General features: G+C 41.7%; 1 protein-coding gene across 8 annotated transcripts in view; it reads left to right on the top strand.

The window, feature by feature from the left end:
- Positions 1-21,167, top strand: part of TMEM131L (transmembrane 131 like) — a 125,343-nt gene that overhangs the window by 39,135 nt on the left and 65,041 nt on the right. For 7 of the 8 annotated variants that reach the window (XM_019481472.2, XM_019481473.2, XM_059721950.1 and 4 more), the window contains 4 exons: positions 14,092-14,163; positions 15,504-15,627; positions 16,580-16,696; positions 20,511-20,621. In XM_019481472.2, coding sequence (XP_019337017.1) covers positions 14,092-14,163; positions 15,504-15,627; positions 16,580-16,696; positions 20,511-20,621 — 424 coding nt within the window. The remainder of the gene's footprint in view (positions 1-14,091; positions 14,164-15,503; positions 15,628-16,579; positions 16,697-20,510; positions 20,622-21,167) is intronic. The other variant, XM_019481474.2, reaches the window with a different exon arrangement.

Raw genomic sequence — 21,167 nt, 5'->3', positions numbered from 1 at the left:
GCACTTTAAGAATTTTGGATAAAGCATTGTTGCAGAAAGGTACAGTATTATAGGACCAACAAGCAGGGTTTCTTTTTATAGAATTTTTATCCTAAGTAAAGTGGATGCTGACCTTGTTGAAACCAGTTTTACCATGGACAATAATTATCTCACAATTCAATAACTGTCTTTCTCTAAGAAACATATTAATAGTGCTCATTCTGCAGCAGTAATCCAGCATTTTCAAAGCTCACTGACTAAAGTTGAGAATTTAAGTAGTCTTATTGTCAGAAGTATGGATCTTGGTAGCTCCAATGAGATCAATAGTAGTTGAGCACTCACAATTGTTTTTTTGAAATCGTTCCACGTTGGTATATAAAAACAAATTTAGGTGTATCTGGGGTTGTATGCTTCCTTAGGCAGTCTGAGTGTTCAATAGGTCCAACCACAGGTGTCAGAAATCACAAATTGATGCTCCCCTTCCAACCAGAATAAGGGGATTAGATTAAATATAAAATTAAAAAAAATATGTATATATATGTGTGTATATATGTACCATATTTTATCACCTACAACAGGCCCCAGAACTTAATGAACACCTTCTTTTTGAAAGGCAGTATGAAGAAAAAAAAGCCAAGCCTACTCATTGTTCTGCTCCCTGTGGCTCAGGGAGATGTTGGGCTGCCCACAGGCGTGGTAAGGTGCCGCACGAGACTTTCTGCTGTGCCGGGCACCTGGTGCTTTTGCAAAAGTGACTTCTCTCCAACGGCAGTGGGAGCTCAGCTGCATTCGGCCCACTGGCACTGAGGCAGTGGCGTGCTCTAGGGCGCCAAATGTGCCTGGTGTTGCTGTCTGTGCAAGGGTCCACCTGGCTTCCCTGGGACAACAGCACGGGCTGCGTGGGGAGCTGGGCTGTGGGTAGGAGTTGCGGGTGAAGGGGCAACATGCAAGGGAATAAGGTGGTCACTGTCTTCCTCATTGGGGGCCAGAGCAGGCAGGAGGCGTGTGTGCGTATTATAAATGCAAAACAAATTAAGGTTTATTTATGTCAGTAGTTTAAAATGCCTTGCACTTTATTACTAAATATCAGTTAACGGCTTGGCTCGGCATTGGCCAATATGGTTGGTTAACCATCCCCTATGAGTATTGGCCAGAGTATCTTTATTGGTGCACCCCTAGTGCCTTCTGGATTTTGAACCTTTAAAATTCACATTTTCTGGCATGTCTCAGCACCCATGTGGTATAGATACAATTAAAATAAAAAAGAAAGTAAGTTGGGGTTCTCAAGTAATCCACAGCAGCAGCATCTGGGGTTGTACGTAAAGTGTTATATGTGGCAAAACTCCTGATAAAATTGCAAATGTTTGCTACATGGATTTAGTGAGACTGTTTACTATATTCTAAAAACCTTAACAGAAATCTAATGACAGAATATGTGCTTTTTCCTTGACAGGATTTGAAAATTATCAGACGACTGATTTATTAGAAAAGATATAAAAATAAAGAAACAGGGAATACATGCAAAACAAAACAAAAAAAAAAAAACCAAACCTGTGACCTTAGAATACTTCAGCCTTAATGGGCACTTGTCATAAAGGTCTTTTCTTTTTCATCCCCCCCTCCCATCTCATGAATGTTTAAATACGTTGTGTAATTAATACAGAAGTGACCATAGACCACCAGCATTGAGATACGTTGGCAGTAGAAGTGAGATGTCCCAAATTAAATTATGTTGTATGCGTGTTGTAGACTAATGGTTGACAAGCCTGTATCCAAAATAAACAAATTTGGCATTTCTCAGCCTCAGCTTAACAAGATATTTCATTGTGCCTGTAAACAATTGCAGGTTCCATTTGGCCACATTGTACCTGGTTTGCAAGCATAATTACCTGGTTTGAGCCACACATTGATCCATACAATGATCCACATTATGTTCATGGTAATTTGTGACCCATAAATTGTCTAGATTTTGAAAATCTGTTGAAGTAATCTGAATAAAGTAACTGGACCCTTCTGGAAGTTCAGGTACTAACTTTTTTACACCAACCAACCTGTCAGTCCAGACACCTAAAATTACACATTCCCATGGTATTGGTTATACATTGAGGGAAAGAGAGCTGTTAGGAACCTGTGTGGCAAAATATTGTCATAAATAGATTTCAGAATGCCACACATTTCAGTTCTTTCAAATAGTGAAGGATGATTTATGTAATCCCATTACTTTAAGTAAACCCATTTTATTCAAGATGAATATATACACTAAAAAGAGAGATTTCCTGTAGCAGGTGATATTCATTACAGATTTTCACACTTAACTCTTCGACTTGGATTTTTTTTTGTAAATGTTATTTTTTTTATCAAACCAGTTTTCAAATTAAAAATGTAATATTTAAAGATACATTCCAGTCCCCTAAAATATACATGAAGACAGATGTCTGCCTTCTATCAACAGTGTTCCCTTTACGCAAGTTAGCATCCACAGAGGAGTATTGTGTTCTTTTCTTCCCTTCTTTAATTCTGACAGTTCCTTTAAGCTTTGGTCAGTGTTAAAGCTTTTGTGTTTCTTCATCTCTGTATGTAACCTGCTCAATAATTCACCCTCTCTTTTTTTTTTCCTCAGTACTCTGCATAATGTAAAGCTCCCTGTCTTCTATTCCTGTCTACTTTTAGATTTTGATTTTTTTCCCCAAGTTTGTTCTTAACCATTAGCTCTTAGAACTTGCACTTCCATTTAGTAGTTAGAAAAGCTTCCCAAACTTTCTGGTTTGGAGGCATGAGATGATTCTTTTTCAGCAGATTCCAAGAATTACCATCCTGGTCTTTGAGTCTAATTGTCTTCATTTTTGTTAGGCTTAATATTTAATAGTTTTGGCCGTTTTCCCTAGAGTCTCTTTGTTTTTCAATGTGCAAGAGGGGAAGAGTATCCAGCTCATTTTTAACCTTGTTCTATACTGACTGAGAAACATGTTTTTGTTTTTTTTGTTTTTTTTTAAATCATAGTTTATGCTGCAATAGCTGCAGTTTTGATTATTACAAATCTGGTTTAATTAGAAACTGCATCAGTGGCTGCCTTTTAATGGCTTAGGCACCAAATCTGCAATCCACTTGCATCAGTGGTATTGCAAGGTTGAATGCGAGCTTAAGTAACATCCAAGCCTAAGTCGTCAAAAGTAAGCCAGTGTTTTCTCTCCTTACCAAATACAGATTTTTTACAAAGAGTTTGACACATCATGTCTTGCAGCATAAATTTGGAAGGGGAAATTGAAGAACAGAGATGACAGGAAGTCTTATAGGAAGTCAGTAGTAGAACTGAGGTTAAAAGCTTGATGGGCCTGTTTCATAGATTTCATAGATTTCATAGACATTAGGGCTGGAAGGGACCTCGGAAGATCATCGAGTCCAGCCCCCCGCCCAAAGGGCAGGACGTCAGCTGGGGTCATAGGATCCCAGCAAGATAATCATCCAGTTTCATCTTGAAGGTGTTCAATGAAGGCGCTTGAACAACCTCCGGCGGCAGGCTGTTCCAGACCTTGGGGGCTCGGACAGTAAAGAAATTCTTCCTTATGTCCAGCCTGAAACGATCTTGTAGTAGTTTGTGACCATTTGTCCTCGTCATCCCTTGGGGCGCTCTGGTGAACAAACGTTCCCCTAGATACTGGTGATCACCCCTGATAAACTTGTAGGTGGCCATCAGATCACCCCTGAGCCTGCGCTTTTCCAGGCTAAAGAGCCCCAGGGCTCTCAGCCTGTCATCGTAGGGTCTGCTTCCCTGACCCCTGATCATGTGCGTGGCTCTTCTCTGGACTCTCTCAAGCTTCTCCACATCCTTTTTGAATTGTGGAGCCCAAAACTGGACGCAGTACTCCAGCTGCGGCCTCACTAAGGCCGAGTACAGGGGGAGAATGACGTCCCGGGATTTGCTTGAGAAGCATCTATGGATGCAAGCCAGCGTTTTGGTTGCTTTACTAGCCGCAGCATCGCATTGCAGGCTCATGTTCATCTTGTGGTCAATGATGACCCCCAAGTCTCTTTCTTCCATAGTGCTAACCAACATAGCACTGCTGAGCCTATAAGGATGCGGCGGGTTTTTCTTCCCAAGGTGGAGAACCTTGCATTTATCGGCGTTGAACACCATCAGATTCTCATCCGCCCACTTGCTGAGCCTGTCCAGGTCAGCCTGGATCACCCGCCTGTCTTCTGGCGTGGATGCTTTGCCCCAAAGTTTGGTGTCATCGGCAAACTTGGCCAGTCCGCTTCTGACTCCAGTGTCCACATCGTTAATGAAGATGTTGAACAGTATGGGTCCAAGGACAGAGCCCTGGGGGACCCCACTGGTCACAGGACACCATGATGAGTGACTTCCATCAATTACTACCCTCTGGGTCCGACCCCGGAGCCAATTTTCCAGCCAGTGGATCGTGGGGGACCCAAGGCGACAATTGGCCAGTTTCTCCAAGAGACGATCATGGGACACCAGATCGAAGGCTTTTTTGAAGTCAAGATATATGACATCAATCTCATCTCCCTTGTCCAGGTGATAGGTCACCTGGTCGTAGAAGGAAATGAGATTGGTCAAGCAAGACCTACCCGCAACAAACCCGTGCTGGCTATCCCTTAAGATGTTGGTGTCGGCCAGTCCATTAAGGATGGCCTCCTTAATAAACTTTTCTAAGATCTTCCCCGGGATAGAAGTCAGGCTGATGGGCCTATAGTTAGCCGGATCCACTTTCCTCCCTTTCTTGAAGATAGGCACCACGTTGGCCTTCTTCCAGTCTTTGGGCACTACACCAGAGCGCCAAGAGTTTTCAAAGATCCGTGCTAGAGGCTGGGCTATGATGCTCGCCAGCTCCTTGAGTACCCTGGGGTGAAGATTGTCAGGGCCGGCTGACTTGAAGGTATCCAGCTTCTCAAGATGTTCCTTCACAAAGTCAGCATTAATGGAGGGCAGGGGATCACCCTCACCCGGACTTCCCGGCCCTGTAGCAGGCACAGGCGTCCCATGGGGCTGATGAAAGACCGACGCAAAGTACCTATTTAATAGGTTGGCTTTTTCCTGGGCGTCAGTTGTCAGTTGCCCCATCTGGTTCAGCAGGGGTCCAAAGTTGCCCCTTTTTTTCCTCCAGCTCCCCACATATCTGAAAAAGGGCTTTTTATTGTCCTTGATGCTCAAAGCTAGCTGGAGTTCAGTTGCAGCCTTGGCTTTCCTGGTCTGCTCCCTACAGGACCGGACCAGTGCAGAATAATCCTCCTTGGAGGTGACTCCCATCCTCCATCCTTTGTAGGCCTTTCTTTTTAGCCTCAGGAGGTCTGCTAGGTCCCTGGAGAGCCAGGGGGGCTGCTGTGCCCTCTTGCTGCCTTTCCTCCGAGATGGAATAGACTTAGTTTGTGCATTGAGGATCACTACCTTGAGGAGCAACCACTCTTGAACTCCCCTCTCCCTGTGGTCTCAGTCCCTTAGGGCCTCACTGACAAGCCTCCTGAGCTTGTCAAAGTCGGCTTTCCTGAAGTCAAGGACTTGCGTGTTGCTGACCGACTTGCCAGCTTTTCGGCGGATGGTGAAGGTGATCAGCTCGTGGTCGCTGTCACCCAGCTTCCCATCGATCACTAGGTCGCCGACTAGGTCCTCCCCAGTAGCCAGTACCAGGTCGAGCAGCGCTTTGCCTCTCATTGGCCCATAGACTTCTTGAGTCAGGTAGAGGTCATCCACGCATGAGAGGAAGCTCTGCGACCGCTCAGATTTTGCTGAGCGATCCTCCCACGAGATGTCTGGGTAATTGAAGTCACCCATGACAACCATGGTCCTGGAGCAAGCTGCCTCAGCCAGTTCCTGGGCAAACTCCTGGTCTAGCTCAGGACTTTGGGTGGGAGGTCTGTAATAGACTCCCACCATTGTGTCCCCTGTGCCGTGTTCCCCACGGATTTTAACCCAGAGGGTCTCCAGCCGTCCACCCTGGTCGCCAATATCGGCTTGCAGGGACGCGTAGCTTTCCTTAACATAGAGAGCTACATCCCCACCCCTTTTCTCTACACGATCCCTCCTGTACAGGGTATAGCCATCTATCCCTGTGGTCCAGTCATGGGTGGAGTCCCACCAGGTCTCCGTGATCCCTATGATATCATAATTGTTTGCATTGAGCAGGAGAATGAGTTCCTCCTGCTTATTCCCCAAGCTCCTGGCATTTGTGTACAGGCAGGCAAGTGTCCCCTGGGGGGCTCCTTCCTTGCCCACAGATTTTACCAGGGCTGGGGCTGGGGCGGGCTCCCTTGAGTGCCATGATCCGCTGGCTTTGCAAGGATTGTACAGCGGGCCAGCAGTGGCGGTCGTCCCCCCGTCCTCCAGCGGGCTTAGTTTAAAGCCCGGTGGAGCAGGTCAGCCAGTCTGGCTGAGAAGAGCCTCCTCCCTAGGGGAGAGAGGTGGAGACCATCTCTTCCCAGCAGCTCGCTGCCTCTCTCGCCAAAGAGTGGGCTGTGGTTATGAAAGCCAAAGCCTTCCTGACGACACCAGCGCCGCAGTCTTTGGTTGACCACATAGATCACATAGTTTGTGTGAACAAAATTGGACATGTGCTGAAGTTTGCTGGATTTAGAGCCGAGATGGGTTTCTTTACACCAAACTCCATCCTTTCTGTTAGTCTCCTTACTCAGAAGTCATTAGACTGGAAATCGGTATCTAGAGTTGATGACATGGGTGCCACGGAAGTGGCTGTTTGTGATGTTGGTCAGCCTATGGACAGAGAGAGAGAACCTACTTTGAGAGTTATGCAGCTGTTAGACAACAGTGCCATGTAGGCCATCAGGATTCCTAGGGCCTTTGGGAATAGAGTGGACTAGTGGTTACAGCAATTATAGCCAAATGTAAAAATGCCTTGCCATCCTTGAGCCTGTGGATGTAAAAGCCTCTGTCACTTGAGCCAAAGAACTAGTTCTGTTAGCATGTAAATTATGAGCACGCACCTGCGGCTTGCAGCACCTCAAACCAGTCTGAGGCACCGCAAACCACATGCAGTGCATGTGCTCCCTTTTGCCATGCTGCTAAATTGCAGTCGAGCAGGTTTTTTATTTTTTTTGACACTGGGATCTTCCTACAAAAGCTGCCGCTAAAAATCACAGCATGGTGTAAGCAGCGTGCACCACCAGAAAGGGACCCTGGCTGGTCTGAGCCACACTGTGGCTGCTGTCCAGGCTCTGAGCAGCTGGCTTGGCACCACTGCTACCTCAGGATCCCAGGTAGGCTTCCCTACCCCACCCAGGTCATCTTGCCATGTGCTAGAGCACACTTGCAGGGACGTACCCGGGGGCAAATAGCAGCGGGACAGATGTGCTGCTGCTATTTGCCCCATGGGAAATGTGCATCCCTGCCCTTGCATGATCATCTGGATGCGTCCGTAGTGTTTAGGGGTGTAGGTTTTAGCTGTGTTGGTCTCCGTAGTGTTTATAAACTTCTATAGATGCATAACCACTAGAGGGTATATTAGGCTATATTATTGGGGTGGGCTGCCTGCGTGGCGTGCATTTTTTCCCAGAAGGCAGGGCAGGTGAGAGTTGGGTCATTTTCCGAGCTCTGTTCAGTTATCTTATTTGCATAAAAAATGAATTTTTGTTGGCCCCCTTTAGTTGGAAGTATGAGGTTATGGTTAATACAATAATGATTGTAAAGGGCAGATAAATATTTACAGCAATCAACAAATGACCTGGTTTGTTCTTTAGTGTATTTTTTCTCAAACTACAGAAATAATTCTGCCTCTTTCACTGTCCCTTCAAAATTGCTGGCTGTTAGGAACTTACTCAGGAGAGCTCTTATACTGTAAACAAAAACCATGTCTGTGATAAATGTGGAAATTTTTTATACTGCACAGTTACAGTTAACCAGTTTTAATACAAAATATGCCAAATGCAACACCCATTATTGAAAAGCAGTCTGAATAGATTAGCCTTGAAAATTGATACATTCCTGTCAAATAAACCTTAGAATTAAAAATCTCTCAACAGTCATCTTTCCAGTCATTAAATAAGTTATTCAGGGTTTATATCAGAAGGTCTTGGTGTTATGGAAAGCTTCCTTGTAGCACACCTTCTTGTATGTTACAGAGTTAACTAGGATTCTGATGATTAAGTGACTGTAGAAGATAAGATCAGTTTAGAGCTGGCTGGGATAGGCTGCAGAATAAGAACTACGAAATTGACATGTCCAGTGTTGCCTCAGACTTTTAAGTTGCATTTTAAAACCTCTGTACATTAACCTTCACAACAGCCCTGAAGTGTTTTATTACTACCATACAGATGAAGGAACTGAGGAATAGAGATAGATATTAAATGACTTGCCCAAAGCCTTTCATAAAATGTGTAGCAGACACAGAAATAGATTTCAGTGATTCCTGACTGTTCTTATGTTCATTTCACTAGAGCATCAGTTTTCTGTTTTCATTTATCAAAATTAAGTATAATAAAGTATAATAAAGAGCAAATAAAATATTCAGACTCCAGTATCTGCTTTATCCAACATTGCTTTTATTTATCCAATTTAGTATGGAGCAGGGTTGTTCAAGCTCTAGCCTGCGGGCCAAATGTGACCCATGGAGCCATGGTATTTAGCTCAGGGGGCTTTGCAAGTATTGTGAAATTTGGCAGGGAGGAGTAGAGTGGTGGCTGTTAATAGGGCCACCCACCCCAATTATAACATTCCCACACACCAAGCCCATGGTGGGTTGGAGCCAGTCCAAGCCCCCTCCCTTCCGCAGGACCTGGTTGGGGCTATGTCAAACCACCTTTCCCCTACCCCCCACCATGGGGCTGGGTTGGGGCCATTTGAAGCCCCCTTCCTCTCATGGGGCCAGGCTGCTCCCCACCCTCCTCTGCACAGCTGAATGGGGCCCTGCTGTGCCCACCCCAGGCACTGAATTGGGAGACCCAGCTAGAGAGGGTAGTGCCCATTGGTCCACTGGGCAAAAAGGTTGAGTACCACTGGTGAATAGTAATGAACATAAATTCTACCAGTAACATTTCACTGGGTAAATTTCATTTTACTGCTTCCATTTCCAAGCTTCTGAAATGATGCAGAAGGAAGGGTGGTATGGCACCTTTCAGACTAACTTGTTCAGAGAGGCATGTTATGGGCATGGGTTTGGGTAGGCTACAGGTTACTGTGCTAGCACTTGGTAGAGTAGCCTGTAGCCTATGAAAGCTGATGCCTCTCTGAACGAGTTAATCTATCAGGTATCCCACTGCCCTACTTTCTGCCTAACTTAAGACTAACGTGGGTAACTATCTCTTTCTAAAATGATGGTAATAATAGAATTAACAGGTTCATGTTTGTACAGACTTTGAATGTGCCAGTGTAAATATTAAATTCTTATTTCCATTGCAGTGCCAGCATATTAAAAAAACAAAACAAACCCCCCCAAACAAACAAACAAAAAGATCCTTTTCATATGAAGCAGGTCCAAAGAAACAAAACAAATCTCCCTCCCCTCCCCCTTGAGCTGGTACAAGTAAAGTGCATTAAAAAGAAGGATGAGGATAGGTCCCCAAATAGCAAGTGAACTTCCTTTAAAGTGACTGATAATTTAATTGATACTCATATGATGATCCACTAAAAGATGCTTTATCAATAAATGGATGTGGATGTAACGTTGTTTGGCCATTTAGAAAAAAGCTTTTATTGTTGTGGTTTTTAACTGCTCTGTTTATGATGAGTGAAATATGAATATTTTTCTTTTAAGATGTTTACTTGTTTTTTCACTGAAAGGGGAACATCATTGTTCACTTACAACAATAGCTTGTGTATAGTATGCACGGAAGTATGTTGTTACAGATAGCACCTGTGAGCCTAATACAAGTGGGAAAAAAAGAGATGTAGTTAGTCATGTTAGTTTGAAGTTGGGTAGAAGGTAGGGTAGATTTGCACCTTATTCTAGATTAACCAAAGTGTGTGTATATATGTAGATACCACAAGCTTTCATGGGCTGAAGCTCACTTCCTCAGATGCTGTGATCTTTATATACTTGGGTTAGTCTATAAGGTGTAAATCTACACTGCCTTCTTCAAGTGAAAGAAGGCAGGGCAGGTTGGCACCTCAAAAACTAACTCATTCAGAAAGGAATAAGATTTCATAGCCTCTGGCATATCAGCTGTCACCTACAAAAGCTTATGGATTTTTCAAATAAGTTAGTCTTTCAGGTGTCACCCTGCCGTGCTTTCATCCTGACTGCAGGCTACCATGGCTAACTACCTCTCATAACTGAAAGAAGAAAAGAGAAATCTTTCCCTGGGTGTTTAGTTTGTGCATTTGATAGTACCTTGCATGTTCAGTCAGTCTCACAATAATAACACTTTTATTTGGCCTACTGTGGCAGGGGTCATCACAAAACACTGAGTAAAAAATGGGAATGCCACTGTAAATCCACAGAACCGAATGGGGGTTTTTTATGCCATTTTTCTTTTCCCAAAGATGCAGCACGTGATAAGGTTAGCAGGTTTCCAGGTCAAGCCGTTTTTATTAAAAAAAAAAAAAAAAAAATGTTACTCTTAATTGCTTCTGGAGGCCAAGCTTGTTGGGTGCTCCAGGGACTGCTTGTAGCCCTCTTTTTCTGTCCCATGAGTTGCCTGTGTGCCACCTTTCCATTTCCCTCAATTTCAGAAAATATCCCTTTCCCTGGACCTCTCCTTCTGTGCCAGGTCTTTATGTACTCCCCATTCACTGCTTGTCCCCAGGGGGCATGCCAGAGGTTCTCTCATCATTTTAAGCCTTTCTACATGCCAAGGGCTGTATCTTTCTTATCCTCTTCTTCTAATATTGTTCTTTCCTTCTCCTTTTCCATGCTGGCTACCTGTTGTGTACTTCCCCTCACAATTATCTTTTCTTTTCTTTCTGTCTGGAAATAGTCATGTAGCGGGTATCAACATATTAAAATGTATGGCGATGATAGCACAGCTGAAATGGAGGGTGTTGGGTCTCCTAACCTAGTGGCGGTGGGGCAACCTTTTTGGCAGGCATGCCACAAATTAGCTCTGTGCCTTCCCCAAGTGTCACTCCAGTCTCCTTCTTCTGTCTGATGTGCTGCTCTGCTTTCTGCTCCCTGCCCTGTACCCCCTGCATGATATGCTGCTTTGCTTTTTGCTCCCTAGCTTATTTGCGATTGTCCTGCCTGTTCCCTTTCCAGTCTGCTGCATGCCCCATAGAGGCTGCCTGTGCCACTTGTGCCATCCATGCCCTAGGTTGACTACCTCTGTGCTAACAGTTTCCAGGGGTTCTGCATGTCTTCTGATTACCCAGGTTTCCACTTCTTTGCTTCCCCTCTTACCCCCAGAACAGTAGGATTCTCTTTGCTAATACCTAGAATGTGCTCTAACACTTTAGTATTACGTGGAGGTAGCATTTAAAAGTTTCTTCCAAATTAACAGATGATAGGGAAGTGCTAATAGTTAAGTATAGGGCTTTGTCTGTTCAGCCAGTTATTTAATTAAATGATTTTCATTAGTTTTAAAAAGGAAATAACTGGGATTAGGTGAAACCCAATCTGTTTTTAGTGGAAGAAGACTGTTTATTCTAGTTGTTTTTTCAACACTGCCATTATTAGGCTGCTGTTTATGCATTTATTTTAACCCTGCAACATTTTTATGAAAGGTCTTGTGAGGTTTTTTGGGTATGTTCTGTAGAAGCTCTTTAAAAGAGAGAAAAAAAATCTGTAATCCTTAAAAATGTCAAATCTAACTTTTTAATATCACATCTCAAAACGGATTGATACGACATGTACTTCCATGCCAAAGCCCTTGCAGAGATTAGAGGGTATGTATTGGCATATGTTTGAGGACCTGGGATGCATATGCTATCTCAAAAATAGACATGAGATGAGCCTTTGCAGCTTCCAACAGACTTTGAAAAAGAAAATGGACTGAAAAGTAGTGGAGAATAACACTTCAAACACTTAGAAATACTCTTTCCCTTTTCATTGTAGGTAGGCCTTACAGTATTGCTAGAATAGTTTTGTCATGATGATTTCCCCCCCCTTTAAAAAAAACCAACAACCCCCCCCCCCCCAACCCCAATGAATTTTCTTCCCCCTCCTTCAGTCTTTCTCAGGAGCTGTACTCTTGGCAGTTGCCTTTAGATATTTGACTAAGTGATAGCTTAGCGTATCTGTATGAATTAATAGTTAATTGTGATGCAAATTGTATTCTTTCAGTTACAGTTTGCCCTGTGGCAATCTTTCAGCGGCTATACGGTGGCACTTTGCGTCCAGGTACCCCACAAGGAAAATCTTCTCCCAAGTAATTCTCCCAAGGAATTCTCCCCAGAATTCTTTAGGCGAAAATCAGGAAGTTGCCTAAACCTGGTGCTATCTTCTAGTCCATTCCCTTAGAAAATAGGGGCCAAGAATGCCTAGCACATTTTCCTTTTTTATCAAAAAAAAATCTGCTGGAGCTTTTAAACATCCACGAGGGAGGGGATGGTGACTCTGCAACAGCTGCAGAAGTGTAGGGACTGAATAGAGCCATGTATGGAGTTCAAGATTTGACAGCCATACACCCACCACTGCCTGAGTGGATGAGATGCTTTGTTTTGCTGTATTTGTATGATAATCAAAAATGGCCTTAAAAAAATAAGGGGTGGGAAGAGTTATAGTACAAAGCTATCTTTCATTGAATTGTGTTGTATATGTTGTGAGTTCTCATAACAGTTTTGTTGATAGTTCTCCATATAGGCATGGAGTGTTGTTTGTTGCAGAAAGGAATAACAGCATTTTAAGACATAAAACGTATTGAATAACATTTTAAAAATGCATTATTATTAAATAGGGAGCCAGTGTTTTTTTTCAGCTATGCACCATGGAATCCCACCTTGGAGCTGATTTAGGACAATATCTTTGCTTCAGGGGCACTCTGCCTGAACAACAGTTAGCTGAACAGCGGCTGAGCAGAGCTGTTTCTTTTAAAACAAATATCAAACTTTGCAAACCATGAAAATGTAGACCTAGCACACCTATGCAACACTGTCATCTTATTACCAGGAAACTTGTTTGACCCCAGTTGTAAGTGTTTTGCATCTAACCAGTCTGGTGGTAAAAAATCAGATGTGGACTTCAGAGCTGTGTTTGTAATCAGTATAGACCCAGTGCTATGTTTTTTAAAACATCCTTGATGAGATATAGCTCCTATATCACACAGTTAGAGAACCGGTTCTGAGATACAAAGCACAGGGGAGATGCTTGTTGCTGTGAAAACAGCTAATACAGTGAGTTCCTGATTCTGAACGGTAACTGTGTGCACTACTGGGGCATGCAAAATAAATATTGATGGTGGTGACAAAGATATCATCTCTACATTCCTGTCTTTGATTCTATTCTCTTTCAAAACTTCCACAAGTGAAAATGCATATTTCCCAGTGCCTGTTCAGGTTTTTTTTCCTTAGCTTTCATCAAAAGTTTTGCTTCTACACTTCTTCAAGGAGCGTTCTGTGGCAAGCATCGCTTGCCTTGTACCTCTAGAACCGATCTCCAGTTACCTGAGACAAAGGTTGTGTCTACACAGAAGATGTTTTCAAAAGTCATAGTTAGCACTGGACGTATACAAGACTATGGAGTCCATACCTTATTTTGCCACCATATTTGTAAGATGAAAAGCAGAATGGTAATAGAATGATAGCAGTGGGATTTTTGTCTGCCATGGAATTCCAGCTTGCATAGAGACAAGTTAGATCTGCTTTAAAAGTGCAAGATCCCATAAGAATATTTTTGTAAGTTTTTTGGGGGGCCAAGAAAGGCAAAGTGACAACTGAAACATGTCACACCTTTATTTTGTCGCCATATCTGTTGGAAAAGGGCTAATAAAGCAATATCTGTAAGCCTAGGATTTACTACTGGAAATAACTGGACAATACAAAAGATGTGGTGCAGTTTCTGTGATGACTTTGTCTAAATTCTCTTGTGCGTGTAAGAACATTTTAGCTTGCATAATAATTGCACTTTTAGTGATTTCTGGCATAGTCTACCATATTTTTTTCTTATGAAATGATGAGGGGCATGGCTGAATAGAAATGCGGGATGATAGCATGATTTGGATACACAGTTGGGAGACCCTATTAGCAAAGTATTCATCATGCCTGTTCTTTTTCAGCTTCTCAGCAAAGATGCCACCTAATGGGAAGGCCTTGCATTTCCACCCATCAGTTTTGCATTTTGGAATGCAGTGAGTATCTTGTTCTTTTAATAAAGAATTAATGCCAGGGTTGCCATACTGAGGCACATTTTGGGATAAAAGAATATGGCTCAGATCATTCCTTTCCAGGGAAAACCTATAAGAGGGGTCTCAAAGGAAGAAAACCATCATGATGACTCCCCCTCCCTCCGTCCCCACACACACTGTCCATTTGGGATCACCTGTGTCCAGTCTCTGACTTCTATGTAGTCATCATCCTTATCCACCATCCTTGAGCCACAGCTCCCTAGCAAGATGACTGAGCAAGTCTGCATAACATGGTGGCCAATTCCGATAACATTAGTATTCCCGTGATTGCCGTTGCACCCACATGCCAATGCTGTTGCTAACAAAAGAAAACCTCAGAAGAGAGTTTGGTACAGACAAGGACATGTTGGTATTTTGCTTGTATAGCTTCTAAATCTTTGTCACCAGAAATATGACTTACCATAGGGACTGCAGCAAGTTTCTTGGTTTAAAGAAATATTGATTGGTGAGAGTCACATGAAAATGCTTGGGAGTCAGTATGGGGGAAACATATTACAAAGGATTGGGTTGACCATATGTGGGAAACAGATGATCATGGGTTAACAGTGAGTAAACAGCATTTATGGATGACCCTGTAGCTATACCAAACTGGTTTCTACCACTCGATGGTTGCTTTATGGTAAATTGTCTCTGTAGATCGTGGAGTGGGATTTTTATGAGAATAGACCGAATACTTAAAAATAAAAAAAATCACTGTCAGAAATAATGTTTATGTACTTCTGGACCCCATAGTTAAGGGTTTCTGTGCTTCTCAAGTTTTTGTCTTAGGGAAAGCCTTTTAAAAATGAGTAGCTCCCTTTATGCCATCAGTTAAACAAACAAACAAACAAAAACCCAAAAATCATAAACCTTGTGAATTAAAGGAATGTTCCAAAAGAGGCACAGAAAGTCTGCATAGGAAGCAGTTTTAAAAACTTATTGTAAAAAATAAAAGCCACAGGAGAATTGTTTCATATGACCAACCAAAGTTTTGCTTATTTAAATTTAATTTACAATTTATGCAAAAATACATACCCAGTATTTTTTTTTAAGTTACCATGTTCTGTGTGTTTCTTACAAACTTGTTAATCTAAGCAATTTTGAAATGTGTAATACAGCTATATCAACAATGTCTATTTTACTTAATATTTTAAAGCAGAAAAATTAATGGGCTGGATTAGCTTTAGTGGTAATATGTTGAATCAAAGTGGTTTTAACAGCATGTAGTTTCTTTGTTTTTTGCAAGATACCAGTGTTTATAAAATCAATAATGCTTTCTGTGTCCTTTTTAATTTTTTCCATAGGTTATTGGGGCTGCCCAGAGCTAAAATGCTATACGCTTACAACCCTAGTAGGGATAGAGAAATTGTAGTGAATTCAGTGTTTACAGCTACTAGACAATTTCACGTGTCTCCTGTTCATAGCAGGGTGAGTGTTGATGTACTTTTGGAAACTATGTAGTGGCAGAACGCCAAAGTTTCATGCTTTCCTTGGGCTAAAGTTTTCATTTTGTGCTCCTTCATGCTTTTACTTGCTATCTGTAACTCATTTTTTTCTGTTTGCTAGCCTGTGTTTTTGTTTCATTCATACCAAGAAAGGGAAAGGGAAAAGTTTAAACCTTACATTGAGAAACTAATTTTATGGTGGCTCAGGAGGGTAAGAATTCTATAATGTAAAGTTGGATTATTAAATCCCACTCCACTGTGTTTGCCACAGAATTCAAAGATTTGTTAGTGTTTATAGTCTCTTTGATTCTCGGCCTCCTGAGTATACTTTTGCGTATTCCTCATGAAGGAAAATTGCAGTAAAATATTTTTATATTATCTAAATTCTTTTTGTTAAATGTAACTGCATCTAAAGAGTATTAAACATGCACCGCATTGCACAGTATTTGACAAGACTCGGATACAATCCTATTTTAATGGAGGTTTTTTCATTTCCATTTATGCAGTTTTTTTCAATTCCTTTTAAGACTTTTTGAGTAGGCATGAATGAGTGCTTCAACAAGCAAATTTGAGTTTGGCCTCTAGCAAAATGGAAGAATTAGTATTTTCCAACCATTAACTTGTATTTTTGGCTTAGGCTCATACTTGGTTGTAGAAATGTTTACCCAACCTTAATATTTGATTATCTCATATATTGGTTCACTTCATAGTATGTGCCTAAATGTAGATAGTTTATTGCTAGGCCAAAGAAATACTGAGTGTGTGGACAAGCTTTTAGAATATTCTGTGAACAGGTTTATTTGGTTCTAGCCTAGTCTGGAAACTTCAGGCTTAATACTGAAAGGTTCATATTTAGAAATGCCTAATATTAGATGGTAAGAGAAAGGGTTACAGTTGGCTCCATTGAGCAGTGGGCTTCTTTGTTGTCTCTTTAGGTGATTCCAGCAATGGGAAAAATTTCTTTCAAAGTCCTCTTTCTGCCAACAGAAGAAGGCAGTATTGAAAGTTCATTATTTATTAATACCTCGTCTCATGGAGTACTTTCATATCAGGTACACTTATTTTTAGATTGACTGCATTTATTGTTGGACCACAGTTGAAACATAATCTAAAACCAGGCTCAATAGAGGCATAGTGAGCTCATGGATCTCCTGAGGCAGAAGGAGGTGATGCATGGGGGTCTGCCAACCACTTTGGCTTTAGGGAGGGCATGAGTGAGTGCAAGGGTAGGCTTACCTTTCCAGGCTGCTGCTGCCTCTGCATCAGTTCTGCTCAGGTGGCAGCAGCCCTGTAGCTGAGCTCCTTGGGAGCTGACCCTGGTGCTGCTATTTTCTCTTCCCTCCCGATTTTACACACACACACACACACACACACACACACACACACACACACGTTTCCCTCGCTTTATGCTGTACGTCAGCGTTTCCCAAACTTTTTCGCCCCATGGCACACTTACCTAAATAAAAAAGCATTGCAGCACACTGGAAGTGGAGCGAGGGGTAGAGGAGGCATGCAGCCAGCCGGACATCAACAGGGAGGGGTGGTGTGTGGCCAGCTGGATGGCATTTGGGGCTGAAGCCATGCTCCCTGTCTGTCTGTCCCCAGCGGTGGGGAGGCGTGGCTCCAGCCCAAAATGCTATGGCACACCTGGGTGTGCCTGACGGCACATGAGTGTGCTGTGGCAAACCGGTTGGGAAACGCTGCTGTTCATGCATTCCTGGAAAATGATACATAACTTGAATTTTCATGAAGGGAGCCCACTTTACAATGTAACAAATAGGAATGTTCCAAGACCTTGACTATACTGACGCCCAGGTCCATTTCTACTACTTTTACAAGACAATTTTGGTACTCACCAACAGCTGACAGTATACACAAGCACAAGGCACTATCATAATGGGGATGGTAACTACAGAAACACATGTTGTAGACAATGAGCTAGGAGCACAGATCCATACAGGAGTCTATAGTTTGGCGCTTGTCACTCCCACAATGCACCGCACAAAGCAGCTGACTGTGGGCTTCCACCACACCGATCGCATAAGGGTGAATTTACCTCGCATATAATGAATTTTTGGTATAAAAAGGGTCCTCACATAAGAGCGAATTTGCACATACAGAGCCCACATAAAGCGAGGGAAACCTGTATTTGTTGCAGGGCTGTGCCTACTCTAGAAAAGGCTCCCAGGTCAGGGGGCACCATTCAGTTTGCTCCACTCAACCCTCTTCTCCCCCTGCCATGCCCCAGATACACTGCTTGGTGCAGCACTGTCCTACCTGGCTCCTGTGACCAAGCAGGGCTGTTACGGGGTGTGGGGGGAATGAGAAGGAGGATTCTGGGACCCCCTCCTAGTTGGTGCCTGGGACTGGTGCCCCACTTCTTTTCCTAATTCCACCACTGAGCTTAGATAATGTGTTGAATTCCTGATGTACATCAGGTAAGGGATAAAGCTGTCCTATTTTCCATTTATGAGCCCCCCCCCTAAGGCCTTGGCCTTGCAAACACACATACTTAATGAAACCGCTCATAACAGTAAAATTACGCAGGAGCATAAGTGCTTACAGGATTGTGGTCTGTATGCTTGGCCTACCACTAATAGTTGGTTCCATGCTATGGGATGCAACCACAGTTGGGGTGGGGGGTACACGTATGAAAAGTATTTAGGAAACAGCCTTCTGGAACAGGATAAATATATTTCAAGTTGCACTGAGGTTTTTTGATGTATAAGTTCTGTGGTGTCACACAGGATGGGAGGTAGTAAGACTTGGCAGTTTTGGGGTTCTTTTAAAGCTAAAGAGAAAGTCATAATTCATGAACTGAAGCCTCTTGATACTCTGTTTACTAGGGGACCTCACCACATCTTTAGTAAGTTGTTTTATTTTAAACAGGTTATATGCCTGAAGTTTTTCCTTTACATTTATTAATTTGTATCATTTTAAAATTCAGTTTCTTCCTGATTTAAAAATAACGCCAGTTTAAATCTTGTCTTCACTATGCCACTTCCTTACTATGACACTGCTTTAGGGGGAGAAAATAGTTAAAAAATTAGATGTAGGTCGATTACAATCTAGTTACATATGAAGCTAGTGTTCTGGCAGCTATTGGAGCCTGATCCCATGTATGGTGAAGACCACTGTCTTAGGAAAGCAAGGAGCAAGCTGTTCTCTGGTGACTTATTTTCCTGCTTTTTGGGTCAGGTCCTTCTCATTTATTCATTGCTAGCATCTTTTGTGGACATGTGAAGGAAAAGTGTTCTGTATAATCACTACCTATTTGAATTGCCAGTGCAGCCAAACTTATTAAACTATCTGTGGTTGTATCTCCACTGAAGTTAGTAACATACTAGTATTAGGAGGATTTCATCAGTTCGAATCTTTTTTTTTTTATGACCTCCGTCTTTAAATCTAATAAAGTAAGTACTTTGTTTTTACCATCACAGTCACAGTTTCTAGACTAGGCCTAACCCCTGTGTATCAAGAGGAATTATGAAGTTCTGAGACAACGTAAAGGACATTAAACGTATATAATAATTTTGTCTTGCATATACATACATTTCAGTGAGTACATATAGTTAATTCGGCCTGTCTCAGAGAGGGGTGTAGTTTAGATTTGCTAAATTTAACTTTTAAGACAGAGAAAGAAAATATGTCCCTTTTGAGCTGAAACTTTGTCTTTAATATCAGCTATGAGGAGAACACACAACTTTTTGTAAAACCCATCGTGTTTTCCATTTACAGGAGAGTAAGTACATTTTTTTTCAACTTAAAAAATATTTAAGATTTCTCTGTGCATCAGTTAAGCAAAGTAAAACAGAAAACAATAGTAGAAGGAAAGAAATATAAGCCACTGAAAATTATTTTCTGAACTTGATTTTACAAGAGTCTGATGACCCTCCTGACTTACCTATGACATTGCTGAAAGGTGTAAATATTTTTGTTTCTCCACTTACGTAGGTGGTGTTGGAGTTACTGGTTTTTTCTGTCTCTGCCAATGTAAAAGTTGAATGAATGCAGGGGACTAAAATATCTCATGCAGGTCCAAACAGTAAAATCATCTTTAACCCCCCCCCTCCCCCCCCCCATGGTAGTGGCTGTGGGTTATCATTAAGTGTGGAAAAAATTCACATCTTACCATTGTAACATCTCCTCATGTTTTAATTTCATCCTGCAGTTATCTGAGGTCTAAAAAAAAAAATCATGCATTTTACTGTACTGTGAAGCTACAACCATCACATCCAGTGCGCTTCTCCCTACTAACAATGTTACAGAAAACTATGCTCAACATAAAGTGGTGGTAAAAGTGTGACATCACTCATTCTCCACCCCACGCTTTTTAATGATCTGGGAACAGTGAAGCTTACAAAATGTATTTAAGTCGCATGCTTTTTTTTTAAATTTATTTTCATGTTATGCTGCTTAATTGTAAATGATGCCTGAAATGTGTTGTCTTCACAAGCATTCTTTTTGACAGAAAAGTTGGGTAGAGATGTCTGATACTGTGATTACGTTTTGCAAGAATCATTACCAGCTTCCCATGTACTGTCTCATAATTGGCTCAAAAACAGGGATGGAGCTTGGTATTCAGTTTTTTAAACCTGTGAGGATGTTCACATGCTATTTTAGTGGTTGCCCTTCCATTATAGACACAGAGTGTTTGAGTGAGTAACTACAGAAAAGTGCCTTTTATGTATAGAGTTATAGTTACTTTCTAATTTGGGGAGCTCTTATTTTTTTTTACTGCAGCTTTTTCACATAATTGTCAAAAGCTATTTGGTTTCTTGAAGTACTGTTAGTAAATCAAAGTTTTTATGCCTGAAGTAATTTCCTAACTATCAGCTTTTGGTACAATGGACTGTTTTATAACAGGTGTGTGGAATGGGAACCTTGAAAACTTCTCCAGAAGAATCTAGAGGACAGCTATCAAATGCTTTTTTACTCATTCCACATATCCAGAATATCCAGATTTCACAAACCCTGGTACAGTATGAATTTTAAATAAAAACATTATCAAACTTAGAAATAAAGGGATTAACTTTTTTTAGTTTTCAGATAATTGAGGTATAGAGGTATATGAGGTATCTGAGGAGCAGCAACTTGTAGGAGTTAAATTGCAAACTGCAGTAATTGGAACTGGTCTAGTACTAGGTTACATACAGAGTTTACCAGATAGATACATGAATCATCAAGCCATTTGCTTTGAAAAACCACTATACAAGTAAATGTAATGCATTAAAAATTCTTCTGTTATAAACAAGGACATATTTTCTTCAAAAATTAACTTCAGTTGGCACATACTAAGTGTTTGTTTAAAATTCTGTGTTTTGCTTTTGAACAAGGATAAATTTTACTGGGTTACTCTTAGTTCCTCTTAATAGTTATTCTCATTGTCCATTTTAATACCATTATCACAGAAATCACAATGAAGAGGTGTTACGCTTAAAAATAGTTTTTTGTTTATACTATTGTACCCATTTGTTTATAGTTTGAATAAACTGTTTTTACCTTGGGGCCCAGCTTTGGGTT

This window comes from Alligator mississippiensis, chromosome 2 (assembly GCF_030867095.1).
Source record: "Alligator mississippiensis isolate rAllMis1 chromosome 2, rAllMis1, whole genome shotgun sequence".
Lineage (NCBI taxonomy): Eukaryota > Metazoa > Chordata > Crocodylia > Alligatoridae > Alligator > Alligator mississippiensis.
This window is presented reverse-complemented; position numbering and strand designations above follow the sequence as displayed.